The 11,634-nt window shown below is 53.4% G+C and overlaps 1 protein-coding gene across 3 annotated transcripts in view; it reads left to right on the top strand.

Annotated features, from left to right (window-relative positions):
- LOC112112242 (zinc finger protein 436-like) overlaps window positions 1-6,589 on the top strand; it is a 29,178-nt gene extending 22,589 nt beyond the window's left edge. Inside the window, exons 1-6 of one of the 3 annotated variants that reach the window (XM_029913792.1) lie at window positions 2,396-2,605; window positions 2,782-2,950; window positions 3,176-3,258; window positions 3,711-3,837; window positions 4,207-4,320; window positions 5,037-6,589. In XM_029913792.1, coding sequence (XP_029769652.1) covers window positions 2,842-2,950; window positions 3,176-3,258; window positions 3,711-3,837; window positions 4,207-4,320; window positions 5,037-6,448 — 1,845 coding nt within the window. In that variant the 5' untranslated portion in view covers window positions 2,396-2,605; window positions 2,782-2,841 and the 3' untranslated portion in view covers window positions 6,449-6,589. Of the gene's footprint in view, window positions 2,606-2,781; window positions 2,951-3,175; window positions 3,259-3,710; window positions 3,838-4,203; window positions 4,321-5,036 lie in introns of those variants that run through there. The other 2 variants (XM_029913791.1, XM_029913790.1) reach the window with 2 other exon arrangements.
- The last annotated feature ends 5,045 nt before the right edge of the window (window positions 6,590-11,634 follow it).

Genomic DNA, 11,634 nt, shown 5'->3' with positions numbered 1-11,634 from the left:
GCGCTGTACAAACACACACCAAAAAAGCAGTTCCCGGAGCACAGATTTTACTGTGGAGATGGAGGGGGGCGATTGCCAGCGTTAGGGTTACCATACGTCTGGATTTTCCCGGACATGTCCGGCTTTTCGATCCTCAAATCCCCGTCCGGGAGGAATTTCCAAAAAGCCGAACATGTCCAGGAAAATAGGGAGGCATGGTAAGGGGACCCCGAGTGTGAGTGGCTGCAGCAAAACTTACAACTCCCATGATCTGCCGATCTGCCGGGGCACAGAGCATCCGAGCACGCAGCCGCCTCCTCCCTGGGCTCCAACTTTCCCGGCTCCTGCCGCTTTCCACCGCGGGGGCCGAAGCAACTTCCCCAGTGCAGCAGCAGCCGGGGGGCAGGAGGGAGGAGGGGGAATGCGGGGTGCTCAGGGCAGGGGGCGGAGTTGGGGCGGGGACTTTGGGGAAGGGGTTGGAATGGGGGTGGGGAAGGGGCCCCCGTGGAGTGTCCTCCTTTTTCAGTGTTGAAATATGGTAACCCTAGCCAACGTGCTGGCAGGGGAGACAGGGTGTTGGGGGGAAGAAAATAAAAATGCCGTCCTCCACGGTACCGCAAGTCATAAAAGGCCTTGGGGAGACTACAAGGATTGTCTTCGTAATAAATCTGTGGCTGGCACAGTATGCCAGCCTATAAAGTAAATAGACTCTCCTTGCTGTGATGCCTGAGACTCTTTCTCCACAGGACGCGCTTGTGAATATGTCACTGTAGCTTTCCGGTTACTGATCTTGGCATAGAGCTTCCTTCAGCCACCACGGAGCCTTCCTGGCCCCACCAGGCCCATTTCCCGCCATTTCCAAAAGCCACAGACACCTCCCCACTCACCAGGCCAATTTCCCGCCATTTCCAACGACACGGGCCCCAGCGTTTGAACCTCCCGCCATTTGCAACTGCCACAGACCCATCAGCCCTGTGGCCCTCCCCAGTGTCTGCTGAAGGGAGTGGGGGTGGGCTTCACAATGGGTGGGCTCCAGAGCTGATCATTCACCTCAAAATATTGCACAAACCGTGAGGCGGGAAAGGGAAGAGACTCCTGTATCCCTTGACGCTGTGTGGGATGGGGAGGGGGTGAGGAAGTGACTAGGAACATCCAGGAGTGTATTGAGCCAGGACACCAGGGTTCAAGCCCCAGCCCTTGGGAAGAGATGTGATCGGTACCAAACATGACTGCCCAGGACCTCTCTTTTAAGACATGTGCAACTGGGCACCATCTCAGCCCAGAACTCACAGTACAACATTGGGGTCAGCACTGGCTGAGAGGGGAGAGCACACCCTACTGTGGGTGTAACCTGACAGGGGTCATTAGTGGGCCAGCAATGGGAAGCAGAACCGCATTCCCCCAAAGAAGTCCATGCATCCATCGGTGTGAACCATGGAGGGACATAGGAGTGAGGGGTGCTGCAGCACCCCCAGGTTTTGCATCCCTGCCGCCCAGGGTCCTGGCCGCTGGCCCTGCGCCCCTCTGCTGCCCAGGGTTCCAGCTGCCGGCTCCACTGCCAGCCCCGGGTCCCGCTCGGCTGCTGGCCCCAGGTCCCACAAGGCCGCCAGCCCTTCGCTGCCAGCCTTGCATGTGGGGTGGCGGCCCTGTGCACGACGGCTCCACTGCTGGCCCCACATGCTGGGTCCCGGCAGCCCGCCCCATGGCTGGGACTCCCCACTTGCTCCTAGCTGTGGCCCCAGCCTCTGCTGTCTTACTCCTGTCCACGTCCCCCCTCCCAGAGCCAAGGCCCTGCTCCCTGCCCCAGATCTAGGGGGTGGTGAGGGGCACGGACAGGGGTTAGAGGGGTGCAGCTCAGCACCCCGCACTCCAAAAACTGTTCCAGCACCACTGTGCAGGGAGGGCTAGTGTAGGGTGACCAGATGTCCCGATTTTATAGGGACAGTCCCGATTGGGTCTTTTTCTTAAATAGGCTCCTATTACCCCCCACCCCCATCCCGATTTTTTCACACTTGCTGTCTGGTCACCCTAGGCTGGTGAGGGGCAATTCCCAGTGGAGTTGCTGGCTCCCCTGGTGGAGTCTATATCCCAGAGCCCCAGTTATTCTGACTCGGGCCCAGATCCTCAAAGATATTTAGCCTCCTAACGGCCGTTGAAATCTCCCCCTTACAACCAGTGCTGACCCCAGGGCCCCAAATCACTGGAAGTTAGGAGCCTAAATACCTTGGAGGGCCTGGGCTGTGGTGCACAGAGCCAGCAGGGATGGGCTCACTCCTCAGAAACGTTTCACAGTGTTTCCCGATCTGGGAAGTTAATGGGTTAAAACCACCAATCTCCCAAACCTGCCTGTGCCAGAAGCGGGGACTGTAATAGCGCTGGGACCTTCCTGTCCAGCCCCCTGCATCCAGGACTCAGAGTCACTCTTCTGCATCCCTGCAGCATCCCCCGGCCAGGGCCCAGGGGAATCACCCCAGCTGGCTGGACTGGGAAGGGAGGGAACCAGGTGCTGGGGAGACACAGAGAGCGGCAACCAGAGACGGCTCCAGGGGAGGGAGAGAAACAGCAGCAGAGGCAGGAAATCGCTGCCTGGAGGCTGGAAAGAAGCAGCCAGGATTGAGGAGCAGAGGTGGGGGAGTTTGCGGGGCCCACGGCAGCTCCAAGCCAGAGCTCTTAGCCTGGAAACCCCAGAAGCCTCGAGGGTTGCACCACGGTGGGGCCTGAGCGCTCAGCTGTGCTTGCCCTTTGTGGCTAGGATGCATGCGCCCCTCCACATAAGGCTCCCCTGTTCTCTTGTTCTCCCAGGCTCTGCTTGAGTCCTGCTTGCAGTTCGGTCAAGCTGGGCAGGAAGTGGTCTCAGACAAGATGGATTCCCTTAGCCTCCAGCTGGTGCGACTGAAGTGTGTGTCTCAGGAGGAACTGCCAGGATCCTGGAGCGCGCCGTCCCAGGAGCCCCGAGAGCGACGGGAAAGGGGTACTGAGCAGGGTGGTCGGGATGGGGTGGGAGAGCAGCTGAGGGGGCACCGTAGGGCTAAGACCGGTGCCAAGGAGGCAGCCCTACAAGGGGCGAGTGGGTGCCAGGAGCTAAGCATGACCCCAGCACGTGGAAGCAGAAGGGTTTGTCTAGAAGGAGGCAGATACCCGCATTGGGACCCCCCACATAATACATTCTTCACATTTCCCCCCCCGCCCTTCCCAGATCAGCTTCCGCCCCACATATCCGAGGAGGAGAGTGATGACGAGCAGAAGTCCGTGTCATCGACACCCATGGTCGGCTTCCAGGTGAGCTGTGTGGTCACTCCATCCTCGCTGTAGAAGGATGGAGCCCAGCGTCTCTCTGAGGGGAGGGGGCGGGGATGTTAACTGGTTCCTCTCTGAGGCTTGGAGGGATCATTCAAAAGCCCCCGGGCACTGATCCTGCTCTGTCCGCGACTTTATTTTGAACAGCAGTAGGGTGCCGGATCCTGAGGCACTGAAATCTGTTGCACAAGCCCATTGGCTACAGCGAGGGAGGGATTCAGTCCTAATTTGGGAGCAGGGAGAATTCATTCCCTTGTGAATATCATCCCATCACCCTCACTCTTTAAACTCCTTCCCTCCAGTCCTTGCTCCCATCCCTCTATCCCCTTTCTCTGCCCCACTCCCCCTCTTCCTCTCTCCATCCCTGACATGCCTTCCTCAACCCAGCTTCCCCCTGCTGTCAGATGGGACTGTGGGGTCTCTTGTGGTTCCAGGCGCCGGTAGCGTTCGAGGAGGTGGCCGTGTATTTCTCCTGGGAGGAGTGGGGGCTCCTGGATGAAGGGCAGAGGCAGCTCTACAGGGACGTCATGCAGGAGAATTACCAGACTCTGATCTCGCTGGGTGAGGCGCCGCTGCCCCTCGGGGATCAGGAGCTGTTGGGTGGGTGGGCGGTTCAGAAGTGCCCAAGGTGGTTTTGGCCCATCAGATAAGTTATCTATGCGGGGTTAGACCTAGGTTTTATTTTTGTCGTCTGCCTGCATCCAGCTCACCTGTGCATGGGAATCCCTGACTCCCCTACGGGGTGCAGCCCATCTGCCCCCAGACGTCTCATTGTCCCAAAGGGTCCCTGTGAACATATCCCCCATGCTTGGATCCTGCACTCCACCCAACAGAGAGCGGGGCTGAGGTTAAAACCAGGCACGTTCTTTGTGAGCCCTTGGATGAGATTTCACTAAGCACCGTCTCGCCTGTTTCCTTCCCCGCCAGCAGGAGTCCCCGTCCCTGACCCGGCCAAGATCTCCTGGATGGAGCGAGGGGAAGAGCCGAGGGTCCCGGATCTCCAGGGCTCCGAGGAAAGGGAGATCATGAGAGGCGCCGGCGCAGGTGAGGAATGAGCGACACCGGCTCGGAGACTGTCTGGGAGAGAAGGGAAAAGCTGGGAACGCCCACCCAGTTCTGTCTCAGTTACTATGGCAACGCCCACAGGCCCTGTTCAGGATCTGGGCCCCACTGAGCACAAAGACAGACAAACGCAAAGACAGACAGGTGCCTGCCCCAAGGAGATTACTCTCTTGAACGACAAAGGACGGGCCAAGGGGATGGGTGAACGGGCTCTGGTTGATATCTCTAGACATGTTAGACCCTGACAGTGCAGGGCCAGATCCCCAGCTGGGGTAAATGAGTTTTACTCCATTGGCGTGTTTGGAGTGATGCTAATTTATACCAGCTGAGAATCTGGACCCATTGACTCCAGTGGAATTACGGCCAATATATACTGGCTGGGGATTTGACCCATTCTCTTCCCTGCATTGGGGTCAGCACCGACTGCACGAAGAGATGGCCCCTTACTGAGCCCCTTTCCCTCCCCCACTCCCTGCAGCACAGCGCCCCCTACTGATCAATGCTGAGGCGAACTACTGGATGCTCTCTCTACGTGCTATGTGAGCCATTAGATCCAAGTCACTGTCATGGTTCTGCCGAGCTGTGGTAATGTCCAGCTTCTTGAATGAGGGGTTCCTGTGAGATGAGCCTGTTTCTGATCCCAGCGGAGATATCGAAGCACATGGTCAGACCCTAGCTGGATTCTTTCTCTCTCCCAGCAGGTGCCAGGAGGGAAAACCCCCAGCAGGAAGGGCCTGCAGGAGTGGAGCTGCACAGGACGTCCCAGAGCCCAGAGCTGGGAGAGGCATCCGGTGGCGTGGGATGGCAGGAGGGGAAGACATCTCAGCAGGAAAGACCCAAGACCGGTGGTCACCCGCGGGCAAGAGAGGGGCCCATCATCTGCGGGGATTGTGGGAAAAGCTTCGGGAAGAGCTCGGAGTTCGTCAAACACCAGCGCACCCACACGGGCGAGAGACCCTACCAGTGCCCTGACTGTGGGAGGAGCTTTGCCATCCGCTCCAACCTCCTCCGCCACCAGCGCATCCACACCGGTGCCAGGCCTTACCCATGTGCCGAGTGCGGGAAGAGCTTCCGCCACAAGGAGCACCTGACCCGCCACAGCCGCGTCCACGCCGGGTTAAAACCCTACGTCTGCGCTCACTGCGGGGCGGCCTACAGCACCCGCACCAACCTGCTGCGGCACCAGAGCAGCCACACGGGGGAGCTGCCCTACAAGTGCACGGAGTGCGGCCGGCGCTTCGGGGAGATCACCGCCCTGGTGGCACATCTGGTGGCGCATTCCGGGGAGCGGGCCCACAAGTGCCCCGAGTGCGGGAAGAGCTTCCGGCGCGGCTCGTCGCTGACGGAGCACCGGCGGGTGCACACCGGGGAGAAGCCCCACGTCTGCCCCCAGTGTGGGAAGGGGTTCATGCGACGCTCCATCCTCAATGGGCACCGGCGCACCCACACCGGCGAGCGGCCCAACGCCTGCGGGGAGTGCGGCAAAGGGTTCACCCAGCGGTCCTCCTTGCTGCAACACCAGCGCACCCACCGGGGTGAAAGACCCTACCCATGTCCCCAGTGTGGGAAGAGCTTCAGCCAGCGCTCGGCGCTGACCACCCACCGGCGGCTGCACACCGGGGAGCGGCCCTTCCACTGCGCCCAGTGCGGGAAGAGCTTCAGCCAGAGCTCGGCGCTGATCCAGCATCAGCGGACCCACACCGGTGAGACCCCGCACCGCTGTGGGGACTGTGGGAAGGGCTTCAGGGACCGCTCAGCCCTCAAGCGGCACCGGCGCACCCACACGGGCGAGCGGCCCTACCGCTGCACCCAGTGCAGCAAGAGCTTCAAGCAGAGCTCGGCGCTGACGCAGCATGTTCGCATCCATACCGGGGAGCGGCCCTACGTCTGCCCCCACTGCGGGAGGGGATTCTCTCAGGGCTCGGCTCTGGCCCAGCACCAGAGGACTCATGCCAAGGAGAAGAGCCTGTCGGACGTGCCCACTGCCAGCCGCCTGTACAGGGATCCCTTCATCCGGCCACGGGATGTGGAGGAGGGGCAGCAGGGCTGCCCCTGGGGACACGGTGCACTCAGCCAGGCTGAAAGAGAAGCTGCAGTGATAGAATCATAGAAATGTAGGACTCGAAGAGACCTCAAGAGGTCATCAATTCCAGGCTCCTGCGCTGAGACAGGGCCAAGTAACCCTCTCCCTGGCAGGTGTTTGTCCCACCTGTTCTTAAAAACCTCCAATGACGAGGATTCCACAACCTCTCTCGGGAGCCTATTGCAGAGCTTAACTACCCTGAAAATGAGAAAGTTTTTCCTACTATCTAACCTAAATCTCCCTTGCTGCAGATCGAGCCCATTACTTTTTGTCCTTCCTTCAGTGGACAGGGAGAACAATTGATCTTCATCCTCTTTATAACAACCCTTAACATATTTAAAGGCTGTTATCAGGTCCCCTCTCAGTCTTCTTTTCTCTAGACTAAACATGCCCAGTTTCTTAAGCCTGTTCTTCTAGGTCAGGTTTCCTAAACCTTATATCATTTTTGTTGCTGTTCTCTGGACTCTCTATCATTTATTCACATCTTTTTGTGGTGCCCAGGATTTGACACAGTTCTCCAGCTAAGGCCTCACCAGTGCCGAATGGAACAGGACAGTTATCTCCTGTGTCTTATGTAAGTCACTCCTGCTAATCCACCCCAGAATGATACTACCCATTTTTGGTTATCTTTATTGGTTAGCACTCATCTTTATTGAATTTTATTGACGCAGGTGGGCAGGGTGAAGGGCTGGAGGCTGGATTTGGGCATCCTGGGGAAAAGGAGGCAGTGTTTTGAGTCATTTCTACAGGGAATCCCGTCCTTGCTGGGGGCATTCCCCCTCCCATACCCCTCTCCCAGCAAGGATTATTAACCCCCACAGGCTCAGCCTGTCCCCTAAGGTCTGTGCCCATCCCATGGGGGCCCCGTCCCTTCACTCTCCTGGATCTCCCCAGGTCTAGTCATCCTTCTCTGCTCCTTCCCCTCTCCTGGGGCCAAGGTCGGGGGTTCACAGACTGATCCAAAGCCCATTGAAGTCAGTGGGAAGACTCCCATGGGCTTTAGGTCAGCTTATTAATTTCTCTGAGTCTCAGTTCTCAAAGTGTAAAATGAGGATAATCAAAATTCAGATTATGAGCTCTTTGGGGCAGTGACTGTCTCTCACTGTGTGTCTGTGCAGCACCTGGCGCAGTTCATTTATTTATAGGTTCATTGAGTCCAGTGGCAGAAAGGACCACTGTGATCATTTAGTCTGACCTCCCATATAACACAGGCCAGAGAACTTCTTTGAAATAATTCTTGGAGCAGAGCTTTTAGAAAAAACATCCAATCTTGATTTTAAAATGGCCAGTGATGGAGAATCCACTGCAACCCTTGGTAAATTGTTCCAGTGGTTAATTCCTCTCACTCTTAAAAATTTACGCCTTATTTCCAGTCTGAATTTGTCTAGCTTCAACATCCAGACATTGGATCTTGTTATACCTTTGTCTGCTAGACTGAAGAGCCCATTATCAAATTTCTGTTTCCCAGGTAGGTTCTTATGGAGTGTAATCATGCCTTCCCGTAACCTTCTCTTTGTTAAGCTAAATAGATTGAGCTCCTTGCATTTGTCATTGTAAGGCAGGTTTTCTAATCCTTTAATCATTCTTGTGGCTCTTCTCTGACTCCTTTCCAATTTATCCATACCCTTCTTGAATTGTGGGCAGCAGAACTGGACATAGGATTTCAGCAACGGCTGCACCAGTGCCAAATACAGAGGTAAAATAATCTCTCTACTCCTCCTTGAGATTCCCGTTTATGCATCCCAGGATCGCATTAGCCCTTTTGGTCACAACATCACACTGGGAGCTCATGCTCAGCTGATTATGCATGACAGCCCCCAAATCTTTTTCAGTCATTGCTTCCTAGGAGAGAGTCCCCCATCCAGTAAGTATCCTGAGGTGGAGGCCATCCAAACTATACAGCTCCCCTTGCCCCACAGAAGATGGGCCAATGTTCTATGAAACCAAAACCCTACATCCTACACCACCTACCTAGCCAGGGGGTCACTTCCAGAATCTTTTGTCTTCCTTTGCTCCAGGGACAGGAAGGATCTCAGAGAAGATCACTTAGGCCAGTGATTTTCAATCTATGGTCCGCGGACCCATTGGGGTTGGTAGACTATGGGTAAGGGGTCTGCGAAAGGTGACTATGAAAATAAAGTTTCAGATCCCAGAAAAGGCATTCCATTTTTATGATCAATCAAAAGTATGTGAATACTACAGATCGAAACCCGGAATTGTTGTTGTTACCATAGAAGCGCAAAGTTTAGCCCCCTTTCTTATGCCGTGTCAAATGCCGTGTTGAGCCCGTGCAACATTTATAATTGAATTCCGTTCAGTCCATTTTCAGTCTAAGACTTCTATGAAAGGGGTCAGTAGACCACAGGTTGAATTTTCAAAGGGGCCCGCATCTCCATTTGAGATTTTTTAGGGGTCTGCAAATGAAAAAAAGGTTGAAAACCACTGACTTAGGCATTCTCGTTCTTCAGCACACTTCCGAGTTCCATGATGTCATCTATTCTTTGCAAGATATCCCATGAGATATCTGCAAAATATCCCACAGCACAGTGGGGACCCCAAGCTCGGTTGGAAGTCTGTGCAGTGCCTGGAACAATGGGGGCTCAGATCTCAGTTGGGGTCTGTGAAGTATCTGGCACAATGGGGCCCTAATTTCAGTTAGGACCAGTAAGCTTTACTGCAATACACTCAGTAATAAATTTGGAGATCTCTCCACTAGAAATCAGACCAAGATCCATTCTGTCTTTTCTTAGTTTGCTTTGGTTCCGGTGGTTTCATATTTCCCATGGATGCCCCCTTCTCCTCATAAAGTTATCCATCTGATCCAGCCATCCATCCGTTCCCACCCACCTATCCAACCAATTTATATTAGACCCATCCCCATACATACTGTCTAAAACCCTCCTAACTGGTTAGGTGTAATTTCTTGACACTCCAGTTGGTACGGTTTTGTGCATTCTAATTTTAGTCTCACCACTAATTTAAGAGGAATCCTGTGTGTACAGAGCACATCAGCAAGTTTTTTGATTTGTGCATAACTTTTATTCTAGGAAATTCAATAAACAAGATGTCAATTTAAAAAGAAAAATCAGCTTCCTGGGTTGTTTAGCTTGTATTTTTGTCCTCAAATTGTTCCAGATTGTCTTGATTTTGTATCCAACTACCTTGAAATTTGTCCAGGTTCTGGGAGAGCCTCCCAGTAGGAGTAGTGGGGGCAAACAACCTGACTTTCTTGAAGATGGAGCTTGATAAATTTATGAATGGAATTACTTGACAGGGTTGTCTATGCTAGCAGAGGACTGGACTTAATGACCCAGGAGGTCCTTTCCTATCCTAGGTTCCCATGAGCCTCACTGAGCGGGAAAAAATAAAAATATAGCTCTCTGTGATAAATCTGAGCATGCTCTTTAATAATTACTTATATGCTATCTAGAGCTATATGTCCATACCATATAATGAAGTAGATATTTTGTGCTAGGGGCGTGAAGGAGGGAGGACACTTTTTCTACTAGTTGCCTAACAGCTTAAAATGTATAGATTCTAGTCTGACCTGTATAGCACAGGCCATTAATGCCACCCAGTTGTCCCTGTAACAAGCCCAATGTGTTTGATTGAAGCATCTTCCAGAAAGGCGTCCCATCTGGATTTGAAGAGATGGAGAATGCGCCAGTCCTATTGGGAGTTTATTAACCTTTGCATCACTCATTCCCAGTGGCTATAGCTAGAGTTGAGGGGGGCAGAGTTAAGGTTGCATTGGGGGTGTGTGTGATGTATATATTCCTTAACTCTATTTCCAGGTTTTCAGTGGGTTAAGTTTAGCCACTCTCAACATTCTGGAAAGGCCTAAGACACCCAGTGGGCTACCTAAATTCTGCCTTATCAAAGTTTTTCATTTAGCTGAAGAGCGGCTAGTCTTTATGAAGGCCAGGAAGAGCTCAGCTGGGTTAGAGACCTGGAGCAAGGCTTCTGTGGTAAAGGAAAGAACTGAGTTATTAGGCAACTCCCAGTGTCCATCACAGCCCTGCAGCCAATACAGAACTGCTTTCCATTCCCTCCCCAAACTCCTCCCACATATTCCTTGCAACCTTCCGGAACGTCTCCATACCCCATTCACTCCACCCCTTCAGACAGTTTCCAAAATGGTAGCTGGACTTACACACAGCTATGAGACCCTACACTGCCCTGCACTCTTATCTTCCTTCTCACCAAGCTTTTTGTGTGTTGTTAATTGGTATTTAATAAAAACAAACTCTCTGAAAGATAACCAATCTTTATTTGTCTCCTACACGTGGTGTTTGCTGCTGGTAGTAATACATAGTGTTAGTTTGATCATTTGCTGACTGCAAATCCCAGTCAGGAATCATCGCAGTTTTCACGCAAGGTGGCAAGTTAACAAAGCATGGCAGAGTGCTGTATAGAAAAACACATCATTGGTGCTCATTGACAAAATGTTGCCTCAAAGCCTCCCTGATTCGAATAGCCTCCCGTTGTGCCCCTCTAATAAACTTGGTATCTGGCTGCTCAAATTCAGCATACAGGCAATCCTGCCTCCGTGCTCCACCCTGGGGGAAACGTTTCACCCTTAGCCTCACAAATATTATGGAGTGCGCAGCAGGCTGCTATGACCACGGGAATATTTTCTTCATTTAGGTCTAACCTGTTATAAAGGCAGCGCCAGCATGCTTTTAATCTGCCAAAGGCACATTCTACAGTCAGTCTGCACCTGTTCAACCTATTGTTAAAGCGCTCCCTGCTACTGTCCAGGTTTCCCATGTAAGGCTTCATGAGCCATGGGAGCAAGGAGTACACTGGGTCTCCCAGGATCACTATGGGCATTTCAACATCCCCCGCTGGACTTTTCTGGTCTGGAAAGAAAGTCCCTGCTCCCAGCTTTCTGTACAGGCCAGTGTTCCTGAAGATGCACGTGCCGTGCACCTTCCTGAACCACCCACGTTGATGGTAGTGAAACACCCACGGTGATCCACAAGTGCCTGCAATACCATAGAGAAGTACCCCTTTCTGTTGATGTACTCTGTCACAAGATGGTCCGGGGCCAAAATTGGAATATGCGTGCCATCTATCGCCCTTCCGCAGTTAGGGAATCCCATTGCCACAAAGCCCTCCACTATTTCATGCACATTGCCAAGAGTCACAGTCCTTCGTAGCAGGATTAACTGCTACCAGAACGGTCAGCTTCCTGACTCCAAACTCATTTG

This window comes from Terrapene carolina, unplaced genomic scaffold, assembly GCF_002925995.2.
Source record: "Terrapene carolina triunguis isolate 2854851 unplaced genomic scaffold, T_m_triunguis-2.0 Scaffold926, whole genome shotgun sequence".
NCBI lineage: Eukaryota > Metazoa > Chordata > Testudines > Emydidae > Terrapene > Terrapene triunguis.
This window is presented reverse-complemented; position numbering and strand designations above follow the sequence as displayed.